The sequence below is a fragment of the Scleropages formosus genome, chromosome 19, assembly GCF_900964775.1.
Source record: "Scleropages formosus chromosome 19, fSclFor1.1, whole genome shotgun sequence".
Taxonomy (NCBI): Eukaryota; Metazoa; Chordata; class Actinopteri; order Osteoglossiformes; family Osteoglossidae; genus Scleropages; species Scleropages formosus.
Genome location: NC_041824.1, coordinates 13,963,059 through 13,990,017, shown reverse-complemented (window position 1 = coordinate 13,990,017; position 26,959 = coordinate 13,963,059). Strand labels below are relative to the sequence as shown.

General features: G+C 40.9%; 1 protein-coding gene across 2 annotated transcripts in view; it reads left to right on the top strand.

Moving 5' to 3' along the window:
- LOC108939412 (copine-9-like) overlaps positions 1-26,959 on the top strand; it is an 84,505-nt gene that overhangs the window by 26,123 nt on the left and 31,423 nt on the right. For both annotated transcript variants that reach the window (XM_018760736.2, XM_018760737.1), the window contains exons 4-6: positions 3,114-3,217; positions 9,702-9,741; positions 11,475-11,551. In XM_018760736.2, the coding sequence (XP_018616252.1) occupies positions 3,114-3,217; positions 9,702-9,741; positions 11,475-11,551 (221 nt within the window). The remainder of the gene's footprint in view (positions 1-3,113; positions 3,218-9,701; positions 9,742-11,474; positions 11,552-26,959) is intronic.

Sequence of the window (26,959 nt, the reverse complement as noted above, 5' to 3'; positions counted from 1 at the left end):
CAGAGCCTTACACAAGCACACACCGAGGCAAACATATGTAGACACACACCTGCATGCACAAAATGAAAAAGAAGAGTGAAATTAGCGAGATTAGTGCAGCGGTGACCTGTTGAAACGCCACATTCTACTTTCATTTATCTGAGAGTCACTGTAAAGTGGGGGAAAAGATCAGGGTTCTGTTGAGCACAGCCATAAATATCAGACCAAGGAGAAGCAGAACCATTTGCATGATTTCAAAGGCGCTACAGCAACACTTCTCCAAAGAAGGGAAAAATTTTGAACGTGAACTTAAAAAAAAAGTTTTGGGGCTGGACAGCTTGTCGCTGTTCTGAGTGTTGAAAAGCACAAGTCCACCCCCTGCACCCCGTGTCCACAGACTGGAGCGCCTTCATTAGGTAGCACACGCATGGTCTGCCATGTGCTCCACATATCTCTGTGGGAGGCAGGATGGATACTAACCTACTTATTTTGGAATAACAATGATGCCTCTCGTGTCTCAATCAGAGCCGTAAAATTTAGTAACCAGAATCTCATATTCTGGTGTATGTTTTTCCCTTAAAAGGGACTGTCAGGAGACTGGGAAAAGGTTTATTCAGGTCTGTGCTGACACTAATGTTGGCATATCTGTTGTGTCCAGGCTTTTTGCCTGGAGATAATTTTAAGTTTGTAAATGAAATCCTCTTCATAATAATAATACTCTCTGGTGGTGCTTGTCAATACTGGTCAGCTGAAGACTAGTGGGTGTATACTGCGGTATGGTTTGTTGGCTGTATGTGGGGCTGGAGTGACATGGAGCTCTCTGGGCTCGAAATGTCTGGGATTTCTGCCTATTGTGATTTCCCTGCTTCAGTGCTCTAAGCTTCACTCACTTACAGTGTCTTCCTTTATTCGCCTCCCTGTTGTGTTTGTAGCCTGGGTTTGCCTATGAGTGGGCTGCACTGGGTAGTCTCTTGTAAAAAAAGCTATAAAATTGAAGCTGACCGTGTTTCTAATAGCATTCCACTAATAAGCTATTTTCACCCTTCTCATATGGTGTTTTCAGTAGGGAGTCTTTTTTCCAGCAAATTGTGTTGGAACGTATCGCCACATAAGCGCTGCTGTCATCACAAGAATGAGTTGCTGAAAGGTCACAGTTGCTGTTAGCTTTGAACTGATAAACAATGGCAGCAAGATATTCCCGGGGAAAGGATTGTTTTCTGACATTCTAATTGCAGTCTAATGCATTGTCAAGTTTACGACATGGCATGAAGTCCACGGTTAAAATAAACAAATACATGCTCTACATTCTTCTGAGATAGCAGTCAAATTCAGAACTCCTATTGCTCTTACACTGAATGGTAATGGGAAAACAGATTGAAGCACCTGGTGTTTGTTGCCATGTATGAAATGAAAAAAACAAAAACATTACAGCAAATCAAAATCCAGTAAAAGATTTCAAATTAGTATAATAACAAAAAATACACCACTTTTCATTCTTTTTAGAAAATGTCAGTTAAATTTTAGGGTAGTCTTTGCACCGGCCTTGCTCATTTCAGTGGGATGACACTTGGAGACAGTTGGGGGTTTATTAGATGTCATAATGACTGCTTGTCCATAGATGGTAAAATAAATCAGAGCAATGCCATGTAAGTAAAAATAAATAACCATTCATCGCCTCAGCTGGAGAAGCAGGGATAAAAACCATGAGGCTTATGAGTAGTAAATTGTATCACTATTTTCCTTTGTGCTGTTGTTCCCGTGACGGTTAAGCCGATGCACTGTCTTGGATCACTGAAGACATGCTGTGTCTGAAGGGAAAACTAACTACCAAAGATCTTTGCAGTTGACCTCTACCAGTCTGACTGGGGCTGCATAAAAGGATAACCTTACTTTGCAGGGGCAGGCTTGGCTGGTGGATGAAAGCAGGTGTCTCTTTGTGTGAGAAAGGGACAATCCTGAGTGTGAGGGCTGTCCAAAAAAGAGATGTATGTTTCTGATGCGTCTCTGCCTACTCAGTAAGAACCTCTTCGTCTTTGCATTTTTCATTTACTGAATTATGGAATTTTACCCTTATCAGGAGCTTCAGCCAAATAGATCTTGAATTTACAAAAATGAATGTTCTGTGAGAGAGTGCGGTGGCGCGGTGGCGCAGTGGGTTGGACCGGGTCCTGCTCTCTACTGGATCTGGGGTTTGAGTCCTGCTGGGGGTGCCTTGCGATGGCCTGGCGTCCTGTCCTGGGTGTGTCCCCTCCCCCTCCGGCCTTACGCCCCGTGTTGCCGGGTAGGCTCCGGTTCCCTGCGATGCTGTATGGGACGAGCGGTTCAGAAAGTGTGTGTGTGAATGTTCTGTTATTGGCAGGTTGCATGTAGATATCCTAAGGTTTGTTCAGCAGTGCTGTTGACTGTGTTAAATCATCTACAATGATTTTTGTATTGTATCGTGAACATTGTGAAAGAAAAAAAAATGTGTAGCAGATTAAAATGTGTATTTAAGGTTAGTGCCTTGCAGTAATTTTTTGTAAAACCCAGTATTTTTTAACTGCTCAATTTTCCATTTCCAAGAGCATTATTAAAAGATTTTCATAATCTTCATTACAACCTGACCCCAACGAGTAACTGGTCATACTTAGAACTCACCAGCCAGTTACATGAGTATCCCCACAGAGAGGACGTAAGTGTACGTCGCTTTGGACAAAAGCGTCTGCTAAATGAATAAATGTAAATGTAAGTGTAAATGTAAGTGGTCAGCAGACTACTGTGGGTCCAAAAAATTCCCTTGGAAAATCTGATAACAGCCAAATGAGTGTTGAGTAGATAGGAGGGATTATGCTTGGTGGACATCAAGGACTGAGATAGATATGGAGACAGTGCTGGGATCAATAGCTCATTATTTTACCTGTCAGAACTCAGCACAGGGCCCTGTGGAAAATAGGGTTTAGTATCTGATACCAAGGCTGACAGAGGCTTGTCGGGAAAAGAGGATTTCCCAGAGCCTTTGTCTCTTGTGAGAGATAGCAGTCGTCTCCATGATATGTGTGAACACTGGTGACAGTGATCCTGGTCACAAGAACCTCGACTGCCTGTAGAAGTCTCGCCCTCAGCTCTCCATCTCTTTCTGCTTTTCCCCTGCACAGTTTGGCAGAACGGAAGTCATTGACAACACGCTGAACCCAGACTTTGTGCGAAAGTTCGTCCTGGACTACTTTTTTGAGGAGAAGCAGAATCTGCGCTTTGATGTGTGAGTGACCGACCCGCCGATGTGCCAGCCCACTTCTCGCCCCATACTGCCATCATGCCTTTCACAGGAAGGGCCGGAGAGGGATCCTCCTAAATAATGAAGTGAGGGTTTGCTTTGAGAATCACATCTCTGGTGAGCTCCACTGGTAACAGGTGCTCCTTTTCCTTGTTTCGAAACTGTATCTTGACCCTCATGCAGAATGCACACATTAAGGTCAGGCTGTAGCGTTTATCCCTGTAATTTAGTTTTAGCCTTGTGTCTACTCCATTTAGCTACTTCTGCATAGCAGGGTCTATACGAAATGAAGAAAAGTAATTTGTATTTTTAATTAACTGATGGAGTTAGAGAGGGACTGCACACCCTGCACAGTGCAATTGCTTAGATTTCTTCCACTAGAGCAATATGCTGTGTAACGTTTCATGTGAAATAAAATATAATGGACAGAAAGGCAGGATGTACTGTAAATGTTCATCTTTATAAAGGAAGAAGTGCATCACGTTAAGAAACATATTTAGAGGTTTTGTGTTGCCGACTTTGTATGGGAATTGCAGAAAATCGCTTTAGGATAGATATTGCATTTCATGCAGGAATACTCACAGATTAAGTAATTCTTCTGTCTGTAGAAATGAGGAATAATTTTCTTCTGCAAGTTATCATTAGAAATATTAATACAAATCCTTTCTTGATTAAAAAAAAAAATGAAGTATAGGATTTCAGCAGGCGAGGCGCAAGTGGGTATGTGTTTTTTCCCAAGGGAGCACAGCTTTAGGTTATTACCCATATGGGATTATTAAGTATTTTTTCATTTCTCTGCCCTGTTTGGGGGGATGCGTAGCCAGTGCAAGATCTGAGACCACTCTCATGGTCTGAAATGAAGTGGATGGTCTGTAATAAACGGGACATTTCTGTCTGTGACAATGAGGTTAGTGGGAGGACTCCAGAAGGAAAAAGTGAGATGCCTTCATGTGATGAAGGAATCACAAAGCTTTGGGTCATGACTCATCATGTATTTTGTAGCCCATTGGTTTCTGGGGGCATAACTGTTGTTCCAGATGCACCCACTTAATATTCTGTTGTATGTTTGAAAATGGATGTGCAGTAAGTGGCTTCATCCACCCCCATGTCCACTGTTTGTGACTGTTTGGCATAAATTTGAAGCTGTGCACTCCTGTAAATTATAAATGAATCATGGTATATGTTCACTTTTTATTTTCTATTTACATTAACATTTACCTAATTGTATACCTCTTATTATTCATCCTGTTATAGACAGTACATTTCTTTCCTTTTTGTATGTTTTATTTTACTTGTTGCACACATTGCTGTTCTGCATGACATGACACAACTAGAAAGTTCTAAGAACATGAGCAATATTAACTACATTTGAATTTATTTTGCAGATACTTTTTCTCCAAAGGAACTTATAGTGAATTCTGTATTCAGTATTACAAAAAACAAACACTTTTTCATTTAGGTGATTTACAATGCTAGACACACAAGAGTCACTCACTCATTTATATGTTAGAGCTATGTAACATACACACACACACACACACACAAAGGGCAATTCAGAGTCACATGCCTTTAGACTGTGGAAGAAAACCCACGCACTCCGGGAGAATACGCAAACACAGCACAGACTGAGTTGGATCAAACCTACTTCCTCTGGAACATCTGGAGAGGAACTTTGTGCAAATGCAGTATCTTAAAGCTTTATGATGCTTCATCATTGAGTCTCCAATGAGGAATAATCTGAAAAAGATCAATTCCAACAATTGTCATCACAGATGGTACGGTCAACAGCAAAGAAAATCTGACTCTGCAGTCTGAAGGACAGACCCACATAAACAGTATGATGTAGATCTACTGAGTGGATGGTGCAATGAAATATTGAAATGTTGTTTGCTATGTAGATGCACTCAGTTGTAAGATTTATCTATCTATAAAACAATAAGATTGGAGTAGATGACAGCAGGGAGATGTCTCTAAGTCTCACATAAATGACATATAAGGTAGATGACACTGGCGTACACAACAGGAACATGGACAGCGTGAATGTACTGTGTGTAAAACAGCATATATGCAGAATTTAGTTTTTTCCTAAGCATACCAATAGGATAATCCTCACTGCCCCAGTCCATTTTTAAATGCAATCCCTTGTTCAGGCCTCTAGTGCTCCAGGTAGTATATTCAAAGTACGTATCCGCATTACAGGACCATGATCATGAGAATGTCATGACAGTGTTTACACTGTCATTACTGTGGGCTTAAAACCAGCTAGATGGCATTTTCTTTCAGTATTGCTTTTTCATTAAGTCTCATTAATGACACAAATGTTGAAAGCAGATGATATTTTGGTTGTTGTCATGGCAATGATAAAAAGGTGCTGAAAAAACCAATCTGAAGATCACCACAAGATGTTTCATGCTATCAAAATGAGGAACAGTTAATGTATAAGGATATGTGAGTTCAGGTAAATGTGAACATTTTTTCAGAATAATCAATGCATTCGACCTCAATGTCGACGTACAGTGTATCGGTCCTACAGTGAGTCTCTGTCAGAGACACAATGAGCCTCTACAGTGTGCATCTAAGCAGCCTTTGCATGCAGCCAGTGCTCTGTTTCATCCCAAGGAGTGTCTTTGTACTGCTCAGTGAAGGCCATACAGAGACTTAGATTATCCACAAATGGTCAGATGGGAGTCATCAAGATATGGGGCCTTTCAGCAGTAACTCTGATGTTTCCGAAGCAAAATTCAACAGGACGGACAGTTAGGATCTTGTTGAATTCATGTGTGTTGGAAAGAATCTCCACTCTAGTAGGATGAATTCCAGGCTTGTTTAACACAAACCACAAAATCAATAGATGAGTGGCTCTGCAATAGCTCCGGAGTGTTTCACGAGTCGATAATGCAGTTCTGATGTAGGCTGTCATCCAGCATGGTTGTACATGTGGTGACAGAGCTCAGAGGGAATGTAAGGGTCGCACTTCATCCACTATTTCTCTTTCAGAAATGTGGCTAAGCTTTGGAGCTTTATTAACAGGCACTAGTGTCAGAAAGCATGTTGGAGTCAAGGACCAGCTGTTTGGCCACACAAACATTGGAAAGGAAACGAGGAATGTTCTCATCAGATTACAACAAACCAGTTGAAAGCACTGCCTAGTCTTCTTCTGGAATTCATATGCAATTATTTATTTAGCTGAAACTTTTGCCCAAAACAGCTTACACTGTTAAGCTACCTACAATGATTTACCCATTTACACAGCAGTTTTTTTTCTCCTGTAGTAATTCTGAGTAAGAACCTTACTCAAGACTTTTACCGCAAGAAGTAGAGTTTGAATGTGCAACTTCTTAGTTCAAGGTCAACAGCTCTAACCACTGTGCCACATGCTGGCCCATAATCAAAAGGCATGTATTTCTGAATAAAACTCAAGCAATATTTCAATTTGTAAGCCTCTAGTTGCACGAGACTCAGTGGAAAACTAGGTGCAAAAGTGACCATCATATTGTGAAAAGCACGCAGTTTGACTGCTGAGTTTCATAATGCGGTGTAGGCGCTGAAGTACGTGTGTCATGGATATTATACAGGCCGAGTGCAAGTTTCATGAGAAAGTGTCACAGTCATCTACTGCCCACTGAAACAGTCTTGACATGAACGATGTCATTGTGCTGTTTTTGGCCTGCTTGTATAGGGAGTTTGTCTAATATCGATATGCATAATGTGAAATGGAATAAATAAATTAACTCCAGTTTTTATGTAAAAAAAATTAAGTGACGTTTCAGGTGCTTTGATTAGTTGTATTCAAGGCATTTTTAGTTTAACATTTTTGGAATTTATATATTTTTTGCTGGGGGTGCAGTGGCACAGTGGGTTGGACTGGGTCCTGCTCTCTGGTGGGTCTGGGGTTCAAGTCCCACTTGGGGTGCCTTGTGATGGGCTAGTGTCCTGTCCTGGGTGTGCCCCCTCTAGCCTTATGCACTGAGTTGCTGGGTTAGGCTCTGGTTCCCTGCGACCCCATATGGGACAAGTGGTTCAGAAAGTGTCTGGCCATTTCTACATAATTGAAATATTTTTAATAAAGTCTTTTTCCCTCATTTTTTCTTAGTATAGTTTTTCTTAGTTTAGTTTTTAGTTTTTAGGTCAGTTATCTTAGTTTTCTTAGTTACTGGATCAGCAGCCTCTCATTTTTTTATTTATCCATTTAGTTTGGAGTGGTAACCTGTGTCAGAGTATATTTGAGGCATTACATGCTGGTGTGTGTGAAGAAATAAACACTTTATAAGCGTTAAATTGGCATAAAATTAATTTGGTGAAATGTTTAAAGTAGCACTATGTTTGCAAAATGTCTTTTTTTAAATTTTTTTAATTCCCTTATATATACAAACAAGAAGATAGGAATCTGTAAACTTTTGAAATTGTTATATTTAAAATCTCGAATTGTTACTTTCAACATGTTCAGATCGTGCTTTGTTTTAACTGGATCCAGCATTGAGACAGCACTGCACTTCATCACGGCGCCAAATGCTGCCGCTCATGATTCCATAAAGAAGGGTTTCAAAACGGCCACCTAAGGCTTTGTTAAAAAAAGGTCCTGTTTACCTGGCTTGGGCAGCGCAATTCCAATCCCTGGCATTAGAAAGGGAATGGACAATGACAAATAGGCTGCAGAGAGGCTACTGCTTTCAAACAGAATATGTTATTAGACGGAAAACAATACGAGGCACCCACCACACCAGTGCACGTGTCATTTTGTTCGATTCCTTAACCCTAAATGTCTTCTTTGAATTTTACCATAATATGGCATACAAATGTACAGCTGATGACATTTTTGGAAAGTTTTTTGTTCTGCAGCTGTAAATGTCAATTTTAGAATGTTCTCCTGGGCTAAAATGTGATTACTAATTACATTGGATACCGTAAGAGCCAGCTTTTTCTTTTTGCTTCAAGAGGAGGGAGGTGGATTGTGGGAGGGAATGGAAAAGGGGAGAACAAACAGAGAGTAATTTAGAGAAAGTGTGCAGCTCTGTGTGGAAGTCTCAGCCTATAAATGATTTCTTGTCAAATAGATCTCAGTGTGGTCACACTACTTAGGTTTTCTTAGGTTTAGTTTAATCAAGCAGAGCTGAACCTTATCTTTTTTGTCTACATGGTCACAGTAAGATCACAATCTTACTGGTTTCCCTGGTTATTTGCTATCACAAGGTTAAATTTTGCAATTTTCTTATCACTGAAAGTTTTTAAATTGTAACTAATCTATTTTTCCTTGGGTTATTTCTTGGGCAACTTGCATTTATTGCAATTTTTCCCAGGGGAAAAAAAAAAAAAAAAACTTTTGTAAATACTTTAAATCCTCACTTTATTGTCAAGATTCTGCAGAAACTCCCTGTTGTCTCCCCTTCCAACTTCACAACTGACTTTGTGAACTTCCTCAACTCACAACAGCATGACTAAATATGCAGGGTGAGAGATCTGACCATTGCATAAATCAGCTTGTTGCTAATGAAAAGTAAGTAACAATAATGTGCTCTGTAGCGTAATAGAAACATTAATTTGATCTGAATATTACAATGAAAGGTTTTGCTGGAGTCCTTGAACAGAATAAGGTTGTAAGGTTCCCAACATTCAGTAGCTGTCTTTGTGCCATACGTAATTGTGTCAGAATGATCATTTTTGTAATGCAAATTATTCTACATTTCAGAAGAAAAACCTGAAAGTTTTTTTTGCAGACTACTGTAAAAAAGATGAACTAATAAATAAAGCTTTTAAGTTTATATGACATGAGAGTGGGAGAAAAGAGGTCTGGTGGAAAAACCTACAGGGTGAACTTTCCCTAGTCCACTCTAAACCGGCTTTTGATTATCTGCAATTGTGTGTAGAACAGTAATTGCCAAAAACAAAAAAAAAAGAGGAGAAGACAAATCAGATAAAAGTTAGATGGAATTGGAGGGCAATCAAATCTTACTGTAATCAAATCTTAATCTTATCACAAGGTTTCATGTTCATACATTTTTGAGCGGAGGTGAAGGACATGGGCAAATGACTTACAAGAATATTACCTTATGGCACACCTGTCAGAAGCAAGTTAACGGCAGAAGGATACTCTGCAAGAGGTTGAGAAATTTTTAGGGTGGAAGGAAATCATTTAAATTATTTCTCTCAAGAGGGGGTGTGGTGGCACAGCAGCATGGCAAGCTTGCCCGAGTTCTGCTCTCTGATGAGTCTGGGGTTTGAATCCTGCTTGGGGTGCCTTGTGACGGACTGGCATCTCACCCTGGGTGTGTCCCCTCCCCATCCAGCCTTGCGCCCTGTGTTGCCAGGTATGTGTGTGTGAGTGTGTGATTTCAGTCTTTTACCGGCAGCATACCACTCATACATTTATTTGGGGTCGTGGGGAACCGGAGCCTACCCGGTAACACAGGACGTAAGGCCGGAGGGGGAGGGACACCAAAATAAACATTTTTATATTTTGCTTTTTTTACAGATACAATGTGGACTCCAGAAGTTCTAACATTTCTAAACACGTAAGGACGTTTGACTTTATTATTGAATTGTGGGCCTTCATTTTTATTTATTTGTCTGTGTATGAACAGTTTGAAGTCTCCTGTAGTGGTGGACACATTCTGGAAACAAAGATTTCTTTGATTTTCTTCTGTGAATTTTGCATTTTTTGTTATAAAGGTGGCTATTTTCTTACCCTCCCAGTATGGAGTTCTGCCAGTGTGCAGAATTGTCTAACAAGGCTTTCTGTCTTTTCTTACCGAAATACAGCACCTTTTTCAGCACCACATGTTCACACTGTTCGTACAACTGTTGTTCAGACAGAACCCTGATAGGAGAGGGGCACAAATTTAAATTACTACTGTGTTTGTCTTTTTACAAAGAAAATAACTAACAGCTGTCTTCTTTTTTCCCTGCTGTACAAAATGTGGATGAGCAGAAGGTTTGTCTCATTATTACATTTCTTGACTGAATAATAAAAGTCAGCCTGAGATAACAGCTGTTAGGGTGCAAATATGTAGAGCACTATTTTACATCATGAAAAATATGTACACTGGGTTCTCAACTTACAAAATTGGTGGGAATTGGAAGTCTGTAGTAAATTAGTGGTTTATAAATTCAGTTACTTTTACCACAGTATCACAGTCATTAAAAGCTTAAATATATAGATGTCAGTTGATTTCTCATGGAACAAAGCTATAATAAAGTACTATAATGGATTTAAAAAAAAAGTTCTTGTAAGACTATTCCATGTTCAAACTTTCATATCTAAAAAAGATTGATAGTTTTTCCAAATTATTTGTTAAAGGTTTTTCAACAGCTGAATCATCGTTGCTCAAGTAATAAGCCTGTATCTAGTAATTTTCCTAGAATAAATGTAAAAGGTAAATTCTGTGAATGGACCTGGAGTACAAAGGATATTCCTGTTAACTGAAATAGCAGTACTTCTGTTGCTAAATGAAGGAAAGTCCACCAGCCTGGTCCCTCTTAAATGCACAGTTGCCCATCTGTTTTGATTTTCTTCTTTCATAAATTCACAGGTGCTATATTTGTTTTCCTTCTGAACTTCAAAGTACAGTATCCTCACATGGAGTCACAATCTGTCAAGACCCCCCACATGGCCTTTGTTCTTTAATACTGACAGACCACAGCACTTGCAGAAAAATTATATTCCAGTTATTTGTTTGTCTTGCTTCAAAGTGCCTTAGAGAATTCTGCTAGAGAGCACTCACAGCCAGATTTTTGTAGCTCGGGAAGTTGATTGATATTGGCATTGCTTACCTAGTTGTGTTATAGAGGTATTGAAACTGTATTTGTATATATCACACTCACTATGGAGCCACAAAGGAGAAAATGAGATTGTTGGTCGACATCCCCATGACTTTATGATAAATGCTGCTGAGCTAATTTTTATGAAAGAAGATTACAAAGGCACTTGTAAATTACGTTGATTTCATAAATGTTTGAGGAAGGACTGATTTTTTGTAATACAGAATTCAGTGTCCACTGTACAATTCAGTCTAATGTACATATGACATCAGAACATCAAGGTAAGTAGCCAGAACCTCAGAATTAAAATGGTAAGCTACAGTAAATGCATTCAAAAAGAAATAAACATATCAGTTTTATACCTGATATCCTTCAGGAGGGTGATTAGATGTGCTGTTCACACTAGGGTGGAATCAGCTTGGGCACAAGTAGCAGTTGTTGTGAATTTAAGAATTAATGTGTACCATTCATCTTGTTTTGTCCTCAGGACTTTCTTGGACAGACGTTCTGCACGTTGGGAGAAATCATTGGGTCTACAGGCAGTCGGCTGGAGAAAACTCTTTCGTAAGTCTCCCAGGTTGCTGCTCATCTTACTTCATCAGTTTACTGGGTCGGAGTTGATGCTAGTGCCGGAAGACAGAGAGGGGCACTTTGTCTTGGCAAAGGAGATACATAGAACTGTTTTGAAGGCTACTGTGGGATACTGCTTGAGTTAGGAAGGTATGACAGATCTTCTTTCATGTTAAATTCAACCTGCTGCTACACTAACACCTCAGATATTCATACGTTCCCTGTGCTTATAACACTTTTCTCATCTTTACCATCCAAGCATCATCTGTAGTAGGCAACTAAATACCTTGTTTTAAAACTACAAAACAAGTGTTACAGTTCGGACTTCATGTGTGAAATCAGGTCCAAAAAGACTAAACCAGTCATATTTCTGAGTACGTGACCATTTTTCTTTTGTCAATCCACATCCTGCAAAGTTTCTAACATCTGCGTAAGAAAATCCCGAGGATGTTTTAGTGGGTGACTTGAATGGTTGGTCTAACACCCAGATTGTCAGTTATATATTACATACCTCTTTATACTGTTTACATTAATACGTTTAGCAGAAACTTTTTTCCAAAGAAAAATGCAATTTAGTCACCAACTCACTTCAGTGCAATTATAGACTATGAGAAGAAACTGAAGTACCCAGAGGAAACCCACATGAACACGGGGAGAACGTGCAAATTCCACACAGACTGAGCAGGAACTAGACATATGTCCTCTATCACTGCTCGGCAGCTTTGAGACACCAGCGCTGCTTTTTGCACCACCATACTGCCCGTCTTTTGTTTTATAGTTCTCCATTTATTAACTGGCTTTTAGCTTCTCACTTGCAGTACAGAGTGTACATGTATAAATCCAGAGTACTCCATTTGTACTGCAAAGGCTGTCATTTACACTGCTTTCATGCAGAAACACTGTGAACTAATACTGTTAAATGGATAAAGATTTTAAAATCTAGACATTCTGCCATCAATTAAAATCGATTAAATTTGTATTTTGTCAAACGGTGTGTAAATGTTCAGTTTGGTGCGTACATGGTAGGCAAGCTAGTGAGTGAGGAATTGGACTTGTCACCAAAATGTTGTCATGATGGATTGTGAGCAGCCATGCTACTCTATTGTATGCTCAAAGATCTTGCGGGTTAAAGGTTCAGCAAGAATATACCTGCATATTCATGGGTTGTATGGAACTGGGAGTTGCTGTCTTAAAATATATCCATTACACTGACAGCTAAATTAACCAGAAGAAATAAATCAGTGGAGCTGTTATAATGTCTTAGTTTTACCTACTGTACATGTTAAAAATAAAGTTTTAATTAAGAGTTCAGAATTGAGATGTGTACGAGTCCTTCAGACCTTCCCCCACAGTTGCATGCAGAAGGGCTTTTTATATAAATGTTTCTGCTGCAGATTGTTATCTTAGGCTCCGGTGGTATGTGAAGTGCATACAGTATAATGAGTCAAACCCATATTCAGAAACTCTTGTCTATGGAAAAGTGGGGACTCTTGCATTTCAATGCAGAATTTCCACACAAAAGACTCTCCTCAACGGTTCTCACACTGAAAGCTTGTGGCAGCCTTTCGGATCGCATCGGGTCCATTGTGCTGTGTGTCAGTTTTAATTGCCGTGACCTTGGGAGAGAAAGAGTTGTTCTATATTGGTTTTTTTTGGGGGGGGGGTTATGAGAACTGCATTGATATGACTTGCCTAATTGGTGTCATTATTTGATGCAGGGCTGTGTAATCTATTCAGTCCTTGAGCATGTTCTCGGCATTGTAGCCCTTAAACAAATCAGCAGGGACCGCGGGCCTAGAAGGGGCAGAACTGTGGTGTGGTGGGTGGTTGAACCGTTTGCTCACAAGCAACCGACTAGACACTGGCTGGCTGACACACTGTTAGGCAGGCAGGGGGTCCAGCGTGTGACTCTTTTCTCTATTGCCGAGAGGCCCCCGTAGAAGCAGGAGACTACACCTGCTGTGACAATGGTATAAACGGGAAACAAACAAGAGGCAAAGCAGCTTATCCTTTCCCGAAGGCACCATGGTGGCAGACTATGGCAAGACACCAGGCTCTAGTAGTACGTGCCCCCTCCCCTCGAAGCCTCATTGCTCCAGGCCTTTCCATGTCCCAGCAGGGGTGGAAGCGAAGCCGCCCCAGTCATCAGAGCTGGCTGTAGTGCAGCAGTCAGCTCCTCAGCTGGGCCACGTTTCAAGCCACTGTGGGTCACATGCTGTGGAAGACTGAACGTTCCTCCTACTCCACTGGCACGTTTCTATGGTAACTGAGGAGAGGTGTTTTTTTTTTTTCCTGTGGGTTACTACAAAATTGCAATAAAGTGGACGTGTGTGTGCTTATTTCCCCAGGTTTAGACTTAAGACCTTGATAGTATGGTAACCAGACCTTTGCTTTGAGATGTTCTGTGACTAACCTTCGCAGGCCAATAGAACTTGTTTGCATTCCAGCTGAGCTCAGGGTTCCCTCCTCTGTTGCTGTTTCAAGGGGATATTGAAAAGATATGTCATTTTCAGACATTTAGTTAGTCTTTCTTTTCAAGAAAATTGATTTTGTTTGAGTTACCAGAGAGAAAATGTGTGAATGCCAAATGAATTGTGATTATACATCATAGCGTGCCATTGTTTGGGACAACAGCATGCTTGCAATTTTTTCCTGACAGACATAGAGCTGTGAGAAACAAGCCAGGTTGCAGGTCTTCATACAGCTGTGGTGCACACACACACATCAATAAGCTCTAACTGGAAGCTACTGTATATTTGGTGTTACTGAGTCACCCATATCCATTTAAAATCTTGTTTTTTATTCTTTCATGTTAAAATCTGTTTTTAGACAGTCAAACCCTTGGAGGATGGAGATGATAGAGTCGGAGCTCAAAACTCAGAAGTGTTCCCTCCGTGTCTTCTAGTTGGCAATCCTGTACTGGCCACCCGCAGCTCCCCAGAGCATCGCAGTGCCGTGGTTTTCTGTCTCCCAGCCCTACGTCTTTGTGCTGCCCTACATCGTTCTCTCCTTGCACCCAGGGCCTGGCAGCTGCCAGGATTTGTACCTAGCAGAATGCCCAGCTGGACAGGTTTTCACTGGCTAGCATGTAGTGCCTTCTATCTCTCAGGTGTGTGAGTGTGTGTAAAATGAATACCTAATCCCTAGCTTTTCTAAAATAATACAGATATATATATGGATAGAAGTTGTGGCGATGCCGCTTAATAAAAATACAGGCAGACATAGATTTACAAGCCTCTTTTCTTCAAAATTTGGAAAATTGGTTGTCTGCGGTCTGACTGACTCAGTACTCCCCAGGAAATTGTCACATAACTCCAGAATTTGTCCATCGTGTCCCACACCAGTGTGTCCCACGCCTATCCCACTTTTAACCTTCTTTTCACAAAGGCCCATGGTAGATTCGGAGCGATGCAGCATTCCCATCACCTGGAGATTAATCATTTCTGTGACAGTTGAGCACTGTGTGTGTGTGTGTGTGTGTGTGTTTTCTCTATGCTTGATTGTGACTCAGAAAGACTGCAGGAGGTTCTTGGTGTGAGACAGCTGATGAGTGTGATTATTGCTGTTCCAGGGAATTCACAGCACCCCAGTCCTGAATCCCCCCCCCCACAACTCTGATTGGAAAATGAAGTTTTCATTATTTAACAGGTAGCCGCTTCTGACCTACATAAAGATGAGTCTCAAATAGAAGCAATCCCATTTCTATTTCCTTCCATTTCCTCTTCCTCGTCTTCTCCTAATGACGCTGGTGTGGCTGGTGGAGGTGACCAGGCACTCCGTGCTCCACATTACAAATTCAAATGGATTTGAATGGAAAGAGGAAAAAATCATTGAAGTTCTCTCCGTGGCTCTGAACCCGGTTCAGTGTATCGAGGTGGAGATGGAGCCCATAGAAACCCAGAACAGCATTGTGTCTATTCTCCCATCACTAACACTCTCCGATCCCTCAGGATCTCGGCAGCCTTTTATTCATTGGACTGTGTTATGAGAGAATTAAAAGAACCAAAGCCCCACTTTATGATAAGAATGCTGTTTACGTGCTGAGTTAATGGCAGTATGGCAATATAGAGATGGATGAGTATAGGAGTCCAATGTAATCACAGTGCTTCATTACCTATACATATCCCTTATGTAGCAAGGCTTAAAATGTGTGTGGCAGACTTGACAGGAGCGACTGACTGATTCTGTAAATATGGACTGAATAAAATCTGGCAACTTCAGTCGAAAGCATGAGCGGTCAGTCTTTGCATATGTAGATATGAATTTAATTTCGGGGCTTTTTCTAGTATAAACCCCGCAATTTGTCGTAATGGCAGTTTGCATTGTCCTTTTTTTATCTCTCTGTACTTGTGGGTGTTTTCTTCCAAAAATAAATACTTATCTGTGTGTTTGTTGCCATGGAGCTTAGGTATGTTTCTGCTGAACATCCAGGGAATTTTTGAAGTTCACTGCTGTTCTGTGATTGCTGGAATCCACAGTACTGAGTAGTGGTTTCCTTTAGCCTTTTTTTTAACTTAATGGGATAACATCACATTCTTTTTATTGTTCACTGGGAACAGTAGTACATTCAGTTTTGTTAATGTAATTGTAAGCATAGACAAAGTATGTAAGGTCAGTACAGGAAATTATGTTACACACTTGAACAAGGTACTCGAGCAAGGAATGCGACATGCTTGCACTACTGTTGTAAAAATAAAGGTGCGTAAATATGTAGGCTTTACAGTTATGCAAGCTAATTTTTGTAAAAGTGGCTGATAAATAAATGAATAAGAGAGATATTATGCTAATAACCACATGCTGGGAGACCGGAGCCCTGTTGTGTCAAGGAAAATGGCCTATTTAAGGGAACCGACACTTGTAGTGCAGGTGGGCAGTGAGGGGAATAATGATTACACTTGGAGAACACAGGTCCTATTTTTTGGGTGCTGTCATGTCTATTGGGGTTTGCTAATGGGACTAAAATACATCACAGTGACACATCAATTAGCAGATAAGTACTGGTCTCGCTGTGAAGGTAATCAAAGACGTTGCAGTGAGTAGCCATGAAAACTAAATGGAGGCTCTTCTAGAAATTGTGTCTACGAATTAATAAAGGGTGAATTTTACTTTCTAGAGGTTATGGGTTGCACAAATCCCCTTTTCCCGTGGTTTGCTGAACAGCAGGCTTCATTATTATTATTATTATAATTATTATTATTATTATTATATGAATGCTGTGTGCTCAGTCCTCACTGCCAAACTCACATGGACTGAGCCCCCAGCATCAACCATGAAAAAAGGCCCATCAGCGTCTCCACTTCCTCAGGCGTCTGAAGAGTGCCAGGATGTCCACTACAGTCCTCACCACTTTCTACGGGTGTGCTATGGAGTCCGTCCTCACAGGGTTATTACATCCTGGTGTGGCAGCTGCTCCATACAGGACAAGAAAGCCCTGCAGAGGGTGGTCAAAACAGCCCAGGAAATCATCGGCACACAGCTACCAGCAGTCCAGGACACCTACACCACACGCTGCCCCAGAAAGACGATGCGCATCATGAAAGATCACAGTCACCCCGCACAGGCACTTTTCTCTTTTCTGCCATCTGGAAAGCGGCTCAGGTTTATTCGAACCCACGCTGCTAGGTACAGGAACAGCTTTTACCCCACTGCTGTAAGAGTATACAACACTCACCAATGTGCCACCTTCTGTAACTAGAGTTGGACTGCTCCTTCTAAGCACATTGGGAGATTACATTGTCACTTTAAGCATTCTCATTCTCATGTTCTGAGTTCTCCGGCTGACTACTGTTATTTGTTGTTATTAGTGTTACCGTTATTTATTGTTATGGTTACTAGCATTACTTATTGTCATTGTTATTGTTTTGTTTTGTGCAGTATTTCTGTTGTTTTTGTTCATACTCTGTGGAGAAGCATTCAGGAAGAATTTCATGATACTTGTATGCAGTACCTTTACCTATGACAATAAACTTAAACTTGAAACTTGAACTATTATTATTATTATTATTATTATTATTATTGTTATTATTATTATTATTATTATTACTACTGCAGTTTATGCACACAAGACCCAGTCTCAGGTGACCAGACAGTGCATAACAGTATTATTTTTTCAAAATATCTTCCAAATTATTCAAGAAGTGGAACACAAATTGTTTAAAAAATTTACAAAAGCGATTTCCTTGCATAAACCTTTGCAAAAATACATTAAAATATTTTATTGTTCATTCAAATGCGCTAAAAAAGAGTCATAAATGCTGTGCCATTTCCCAGTATGGCATTGTGATCTTTAGAAATTTTTTTCATGAATATTAACATTTTACTTACTTATACTAAGATTAGTGTGTCATGGCTTGTTCCGGAAGGAAGTGGCAGACCCAAGTGTGGAGTGGAATAAGGGCTTTATTATGGGAAATCCGAGAAACGTTGTCACAGGACAGGCTCAAAACTCAAAAACTCAAAAAGGTTCAAACGTCGTTGAAGGGGCAATCCAAAAGGCGAGGTCGGTGAACGGGCAAGAGGTCAATGATCATGAAGAGGCAACGATGACTAAGAAGTATGGCAAAGGGACTGGGAGAGGACAAAGGGGTCTGGAAGGAGTTTAGGTTTAGCAAGGAGGTCTCGATACGTTAGGCTGAACAAGGTTCCGCGTCAGCTCCTGCTCTGACGCAGCCTTTTATGCATCAGTCTACGCTACGCCCCAGGTGTTCCGTGTTGCCCCGCTGGTGTGGGCGTGGCATAGTGTTTAATGACATTCCAAAAATTATTTAAAATGAAGTATACCATACATTACCCTTTTGTCTCATTATTTGATCATACAAAGATAACCTGTATTATTAGAGTGAGTCCCTGAGATTGGTGTAGTGGTGCGGTGTGTTTGGCCAGTACCTGCTGTGTGGTGGGTCTGGTGTTTGAGCCTGGTTGGGGTACCTTTCAGTGGACTGGTGTGCTGTCCTGGGTGTGTCCCGTCCCCCTTTGGCCTGGCGCCCTGTGTTGCTGGGTAGGCTTCTGCTTGCTGTGACCCTCCTTGGGACAAGTGGTTGTGGACTTTGGTCCCTGAGATGTTGCTGTTTGTGTTATGAGAATTTCACTTTACAGGGAGTTTTATTTGATACCCCTACTTTGACTTGGGCATGTCTTTACGTTTTTGCATAATTAGAATTTCATGTGTTTCCTGAGAGTTGAGTGGTACAAGACATTTATAATTATTCATTCAGCAGATGCTTTTCTCCTCTAATGCTCGGTGATTCTTCACTAGTATTTAGGTGACACCTTTATCCAAGAATGACTTACAGTGTTAGATACAATACTGGGGACTCCCTACAGTCATTCACACATTTATACAGTACAGCAATATAACGCGCACACACACACACACACACACACACACACACACACACAGTCTCTAACTATATACTAGTGTACATAGTTACAAATGAGCTGGTAAAATTCCATACAGTATTACAGAGTAGTTAGTGAAAGGAAACTGCCTTGTCATGTTCTGTTATGATAACTTCTGTTAACATTTTAACTTAAGTTAACTTGAATTAATTGTGCAGTGTTTAATGGCATTTTGGTGCTATTTTACTATAAATGGGTGTCACTTTTGGGACCCAGGAACACATAAACCTTTTAACCATTGAAACAAATGGTAAATATGTTTTTGAGTTATGATAGTGTACTTCAGGTACAAATTACCTTCAAAAGGTGAGGGATAGCTGTAATACATTTAGCTTTGCTCCAAAAAAGCTTACCCATTTATATAGATACACAAGATAATTTTTACTATATCAGTTCAGGGTAAGTGCCATTCACAAGGGTGCTGCAGCAGGAGTAGAGTGTGAACTGAGGTCCTTTGAGTGCAACGGTGCAGCTCTAACTACTACACCACCTGCTGGCCCTTTGGGCTGCACCCCTGCAGGAGTGAATATTATGTGATGAACGATCTCACTGTTAAACCACATGGTGTCCCTCTGTTGCCTGGATGGTCATTTCTCATACCTTTCATGCAAGTGCACCTGCAAAGCAGGATAGCCTGCTGTTAAGGGTTAGTTTGTATGTGTCAAATGACTTGTCTGCTACTCTAGACAAGGGAGTTGCTTACAGCCTGTCCTGCGGACACAGGATGCAGCAGATTGTTCTCTGGTGTCCTCCAGTTCCGCTACTCAGCTCGGATGAACGCCCGGGCATCACTTGATGAGTATGAGCTTCAGTTCCCCGTTTCCCTTCAATAAGGACACCTGTCTGTCTTCCATGACCTGCACTGAATTTACGGAGGAATTCACACGACACCCGAGTAATTTCCATGTTTCACACTCTGGCAACAGCAACAACAGCAACGTTCAACATTACAGAGGGCTCTTTGTGTGGATTCACAGACTCGCAGTCAGAATCAGTTGTTAGAGAAGACATTTCACCTGTTTCTTTATATTACAATACAGTCTACAGATGCTGCAATAATAAGTAACTCAATCAGATTTTATTTTTTTTGAAACAACCTGCTTCGCAGATGATTTAGGTCTAGTTTTAACGAAATTGCACACACACATAAAAAAGAAAAGCAGAACTCAGATGTCAAATATAGGACAAATGGCTGCACATAATAATGAAGCATAAAGACTTGGCCAAATTTTCTTGGTTTATTTGGCATACTCGCAGTTCTACTTTGAATGAGCACATGGCATTTCACTGGGGCATTACGGTCCACTGGTCGTAAGAATTAAAGTAACCAAGATCTAATTTAACCGAAGAAGGGGTGAGTTTTTCTGCATTTATCAATGCCATGACATGCCTTAAATTTTTCTAATGTTTTGGTTTCCAAAGCCTAGTTCAACATTTTTATATGACAGTCATGAGAAATTAGAATCAAATATGATTCCAAGGTTGGTGAAAGTATACCAGGAATTGCCTGTGTATTATCAACAGCTCCAGCAATATCCAACAGGCAGGCTTTCCTTGAGCTTTTAGAGCGCATCGTAGAGACCTCAAATAAAATCCTACTTAAAGAACAGAAAATGAAATAGAATTCAGATCTTCTCTTCCAGATATGATTTGGATTTGTTTGTCAAAGCAGGCACATGGTTTGGTTTGACACAAAGTTAGTTTAAAATTTTATTTTTTTATTGCCATATATCACAGAGAGTTAATTCAATTGCTGAAGCTGTAGGATTTCCAACTACTTTGATTTTGCTGTGAGGATTTGATGTTTGTCATGTTTTCCACAGGTCTACAGGTGTTTTTCACCAGTTTGCTTGGCAGAGGCCCCTGAGAGTTAGATGATTAAAACGGGGAGCAGAAACAGTCTTAATGGGGGCAATATTGTTTACAGTCTCTGAATCTGGCAGACATTTGTTGTGAACTAATTGTTTGCTGCCTAGCTGGTGCCTCAGAATGTCAACAGTTTTTTTTAATTCAGACAATGTGCCTTGTTGCTCAGTTGAAGTATTCAGAATGACTGCCCATTGAATATAACCCACATTTTTGGGTGCAGTCTACAGTCGAGGGTCTGCTCTAGACCTCTTTGGTGTAAGACCAACAGTGATTATTTCCTGAATCATCTGACAGGGTAGTTACCGTTGCCTGGCACTTGGGTTTGAATGCTACCTATTGCTGTAGTACTTCTGCGCATGGAACTTACCTAGAACTGCTCTAGTATATATGACCTCGCTGTATAAATGCGTAAATCAATGGAAGTCACTTTGGAGAAAAATCATCAGGTAAATAAATAAATGTTTTAAAAAGTCTTAAAGGTTTTTTTCCCAACTGTATGAATAACAATTTTAAAACACTTAAATTTTGCTCTTATGAATAACTATTTTGAAACACTTAAATTTTGCTTGAAAGAACAGTTTAAAATTGGATTTAAAATCAGGTGCTCTGACCCCAGCAGCACCTTTGGGTGTGCTCTGGACAGATCTTCTTTCTATACCGTGCAAAATTAAATTGCCTATTTTTCCAGTAGGGTCTATCAGAAGCTGGGAAGAATTTCACCCTGTTACCCACATTCTGTTAAGGAAATACACAATGTAGTGTAAGATAATGAACATGGAGCAGCTTAACCAAGGTTCAAGTCTTTATTAATGTTTCCAACCCCGATATCTTCACTGCCACAGTAAACATTTGATAACACTTCTTATATGCCACTATGAAGTCTCCTGCAAAAAGGTATTTTACAGCAATCCTATTGTAATGGCCACCAATTAAGTTGACATCATGTACCATGACTGAATTAGGTTAGTTCTTTGTTTAATTTCTTTATTTTCTTTGACTCAAGGGGGCCTAAGTGAGGCAAGCTGGATGACAGTGAATAATCTTAGTTCACTAATATGGATCATTTTTTTCCCAGAACACACAAGACTGTAGTGCTGGTTTAATACATATATTAATGATTTTCTTGTTTAAAACCAAAAAAATAAATGATGTCCAGTTACTCTGTAATGCCTAGTAAAAGTGATCATTGTGCTTTTATGTTCCTGAAATAAATATACATATTTAGTATTATATTCATGGTGAATGTAGTGTTGTTGAAATTGGAGAAAATTATTCATACATCACATTATACTAATTCAGACAGTGATTACAAAAACTTATACAGTTTCCGTGTGATATTTGCCATTTCTTATATTTTTTTTTATGATGACAAACAACAAAGCTTAAAAACCATAATTGTACCGAGTTGTTCTTAAAAAAGAAAACAATTGAAAAATTCCAATGTTTTGTATCATTATAGATTGTTATTCTTATTCTGTGTCCTTTATGACAACACGTGTACTTAGCTGGCATCGAAGTCCTGTAAAAGTTTGCTGGAGCCTCTGCTTGGCTGCCATTTCACTCACTGCAAAGTCGGGTTCCAGGCCTCTTGTGATCTGTGGCCAGTGGCACCATGGGTCCCATCCTCTGAAGCCTCTCACAATTGGGGCCTGGTGTTTTCTCACTCTAGATGTGAAATTTTCATTATGTGCAAAATGTAAGAATGAAGAGAAGCTCCCTGCTGAACTTCTCAACTCACCATCTGGATGAGCTTGGCTGCCTGTCCTCCTGGAAGAGGTGGATTTTGGCTTTCAGGTTCAATTTCATAGTGTCAAACCACTTCACAGGCTGGGAGTGGGGCGCAGCCTGCTTTGTGTGCGAACAAGGATCGGAGCCTCTTGTCCAGAAAACATCAGCTCTCTGTTGCCTTAATTCCAGAAGTGAACAAGTGAAGGATGAAGATAAAGAAGAAAGAAAATGAATCTTTTAGCCTTTTTCTTCAAGTGTTATAGTGTTGCACAATTTTTTCCCTCATATTTATCTGATGCTTTTCTGCAAAGCAAATTGCAATGTTAAGCTACCTACCATTACTTCCCCATTTAGATAGCTTATTAATTTTACTGGAATGATTTAGGGTACTGTGTTCAAGTATAGATGGGATTTAAACATGCAGCCTTTGGGTCCAACGACAAAAAGCGCTGACCACTATGCTACTAGCTGCGCTCAGAATGTAGGCTCTCCTTTTTATTAATTTGTCAGACTCTGCTTGACCTCGAATTACTTCTTTTGCTTTTTTAAATTTGCATACATTTGCAACTTGAGTAAAAATAGTGGAGAGATGTGGGTTTTTTCCTGACTGTATGATGTACAGATATAAGCCATCTGTGCGGTCTGGCTCTGCAGCAGGGCTCTGACTAAGAGACACAATTAAACTTATTACTCTGCAGGCAGTTCGCTCAGCCTCGAAAACAGTTTGTTACCTTCATAGAGGTTGTTGTGTCTCCATTCTCCTAACTGACCCTCTGCTACGAAATTCTTTATTCTGTTTTTCCACGTTTTGCCGATGAAGAATCTTTTGCACAGTGCGTTTAGTGGTTCTGTCTTCCTGCATGAGGCCAGATTGTAGGGGGACGTGGGGCGCCGCATGGGGAGCCTGCAGGTGATGGAGACATCCATACACACACATCAATCTCTTTCTCCCCCCTCCCTGGTGCCAGGGACCCCAGGCTGTGCTAACAACACAGAAAGCAAGAGAAAATGTTAGGAAGCCAGCAGGTGTCTCTGCCACCATCCCTTGGTCTCCTTCTGTGGCTCTTGAAGAAGGCACCGTACACCTGCCACGTTTATACAACTGCAACACGCACTGTAGTCTCAATTGCCTTTCTTAGGGGGAAGAGATGTAATTTTGTTCATATTTAAACATGTTTGCTTGTCACCTATTCTTCAAACATCTTGCACAACCCTAATGTGAAGTATTTAATATTCTGTTCGTGCCTGGGATCATTTTTATTGCACATACCGTGGTATATGAAGCTGCAGGTCAGCCCTAGGTGCAGCTTCTTCCACTGGATGGGGGTCTGGCGACTTAGCAGGTGCTGCGGAAGATAGGCTCCTCTCCCCAGGGAACATGTCTCACCCTGTATTACTCACACCCAGGTCGATCGCTGTCACATCGCTCCCTTTAATCAAAGTGACTCTCGGTGTCCAAACACTGTGGCTATGCAGACGTTGAGTGTAACTGCTGCTGAGGGTCTGTTTGATCTTCATCCTGTAGATCATTAACTGCAGCACCCAGAGAGGTCCTGACACCATTCCATTGGGTATTCCCATTTCTGCAGGAACGAAATGTTTAAAATGTATTTATTCATCTATGTATTATTATTATACATTTTTGAGAATCCAGGACCGTATACTTGTATCATCAGTAAGTTGTCCAGGAGTGAGGAGTGTCAGGAAAAGGAATACAAAATAGTGCTGATAAAACAGAATAAGAGCAACAGCACAAATAATTAAGGAAATGAGGGAATAATGAAACTGCTGCGGAGAAATTAGCTCCAGTAAAGACACTTGTGGTGTTCCTGTCTCATGCATAATGCTGTCAGTGGTTATTTATGGCTCCTGTTTGCCTCAGGCCACCAGTGTACGCTCTTTACTGTGGAGAGGCACAATAATGTCTCCTGTTTTTGTCACACGTTAACAACAGAGAAGCTTATTGTCCATTTCAAATGGACAAACTCTTGCTGCACTACTTGTTTCTCCCATTTCCTGTTGGCATTGTGTCAAAGCAGGAGAGCGGTTTGACGGTGACTGTGTTGACTTGACAAGGCCTGTGTCAAGATGCCATGATGTGCGCCGGCCACCTAAGTGTTTTTGTCTTGTAAAGCTCAGGGGAGCCTGCTTAAGGGAGAAGGACTCCTCCTGGATCTGTGCTATTCACTTTGTATTTAACTGTACAGGGCCACTTTCCCATGGGCTGTACAATCCATACTTTACTTTTAGGCTCTTTTGGATTATCCACTGCTTGAACTGTCCCCACTGATCAAGACAAATAAAGCATTTTTGTGCGCTTTGAGTCTGTTTTACCAAGTATTACAAGATTGCTGCTGGAGGCCTGTTTGTTTTAGTGCCACTCATTTGTCAAGTGCATGGCCACAGACTTAGAAATATGGTTTCATGCAATGGTTGGTCTGTTTTTCTTTTTTCCCTCTGTTTTCATTAATCTCTATCAATCTAGCCTCTGTTCTTCCTCTCAAAACCTTAACATGGCCATTGATTCAGCAACTGTATATTGGGATGTCTGTATGTTTTACTTTTGAGTCAAGTGTGTGATACACAAATGTTTTAATGCTAAATATTAGGACAGGGCTGTGTGTAGATACACAGGATGAGTCTGTGTATGTGCAAGAAATGGCAAAAAATGTGTTTTTTCGTGTGTGTGAGGGAGTGAAAGAGAATGAGAGCGAGGGAGAGTGATGCAGCTTCAGCAGGATATAGAAGACCACCAACCCGGCTCTTGTTGATCAGCTGCAGAAAGTAATAGCACGGCAAGTGGTCAATATCCTGAAAGATATTTCTCTTTTCTGATGGAATGACAGGTGGCATTTTTGGAGGAGGTGGGAACACTCATCTAACAAAATGACAAGTGACACCGGCTCTCCACCTGCCGCGCCGAGGCCATATTGCCAATTTCGTTCAATCCAGCATCGGTGCCTCACAGAGAGCGGATGTCCTATTCGCTGGCGGTGGCACTGCCAGACAACAAAGGTTACGCAATTGAAATCGACAACCTGTGTCATGGGGCCATCAGGATTGTGAACCCCTAAATTGTAATCTCTAAACACTGAGATGGCTTTGTAATAGCTGAGAGGACACAATATCCCCCTTAATCGCATTGCCGCTTATTCAAGAGCTCAGCATAATAGAATACCGAGAATGCATTACCTTTTATTTGGTGTGTAACTTCCTTCGGGCATTCAGTCCTTTGCTGTAATGGCCGGTGAATGCATCAGCAGTGATTGTACTCCCCTGTCTGGTGTGTGATTGCACAGGCAGAAGGTCCCCTGAGCCTCCTCTGCTTAGTTGTATTAGGCGGTCCTTTTGGACAACTTAATTAAAGCCGGTGCTTGAGAGGAGACATAACAGGGGTGTATGTGAAGGTTCTGTCATTCATTTTTAGTACATCTGTCAAAACAGGCTACAGCAAAAGTCATGGATGTATCAAAGGAACGATGCTTCGCTCCTTCAACAATCGGAGATTCATAATGGCAGTTACATGAGAAAAGTGACAAGGGTGAATGACTTCCCTCTGTTCGCGAGAGGATGTTTCGCTTGCGGGACAGTTTTCTTTCATGGTTTGATCAGGTGTCACTTCAGAGGTCTCCATGCCGTGCCTGCGCTCCATGTGTGCCTCTCCATTTCCTTTCGATGGCAAATCTACTTCTGACTCAGACCGGCATGTGTATATACCAATCCTTCTGTGAACAACATGGGGTTCTCTAAATTACCTTTACACCACAAATCTGCTTCCATCAGAATGACGGCCTCGCCTTCTTCATTTTGATCCTCAACGAGTCCAGATGCAGCCGGTTCAGTCACAGCTCCACCTGTGTTTTCTTGATGCCGAGAGTTTGCCAAGTTCATGACGGGCTGCTTCTAGAGTGAAGATCATGTTTTGCTTCCTGTAAATAACTTTCGTGTACAGTGACCATGCCTGTGTGTCAGGCTGCTTCACGTCATTAAAACTGAGATGAAACTCAGCCACACAAGTCAGCTTCGCTCCATTGTCGCTCTCATATTGCATTACAGGAAAGCTTTGCATCAAGGACATAGATTTGCAGTTAAGATAGGCTGCATGGTAATGATGGAATGAAATCAAGGAGAGAACGTCACTGATGAGCTGCTATGTCCAGAATACCAAATATCTGCGAAAAGGACACAGGAGAACATGGCAGCATCTGCTCATCACCAGCACTGGCACAGGCTCCAGCTCCTGGTGCTTTAGTCAACCTAGGCTGGGTCCTGTAGTTTATGTACCATAAATCTGAGACAGGAAAGTGAGACTGCTGGGTGTTTCAAACGGACTGCTCCATGACATTCAGAGGTCGTCTGCATGAAACTTTTTTGCTTTTTAATGAAAAAAGATGCTGCCTTAATTAG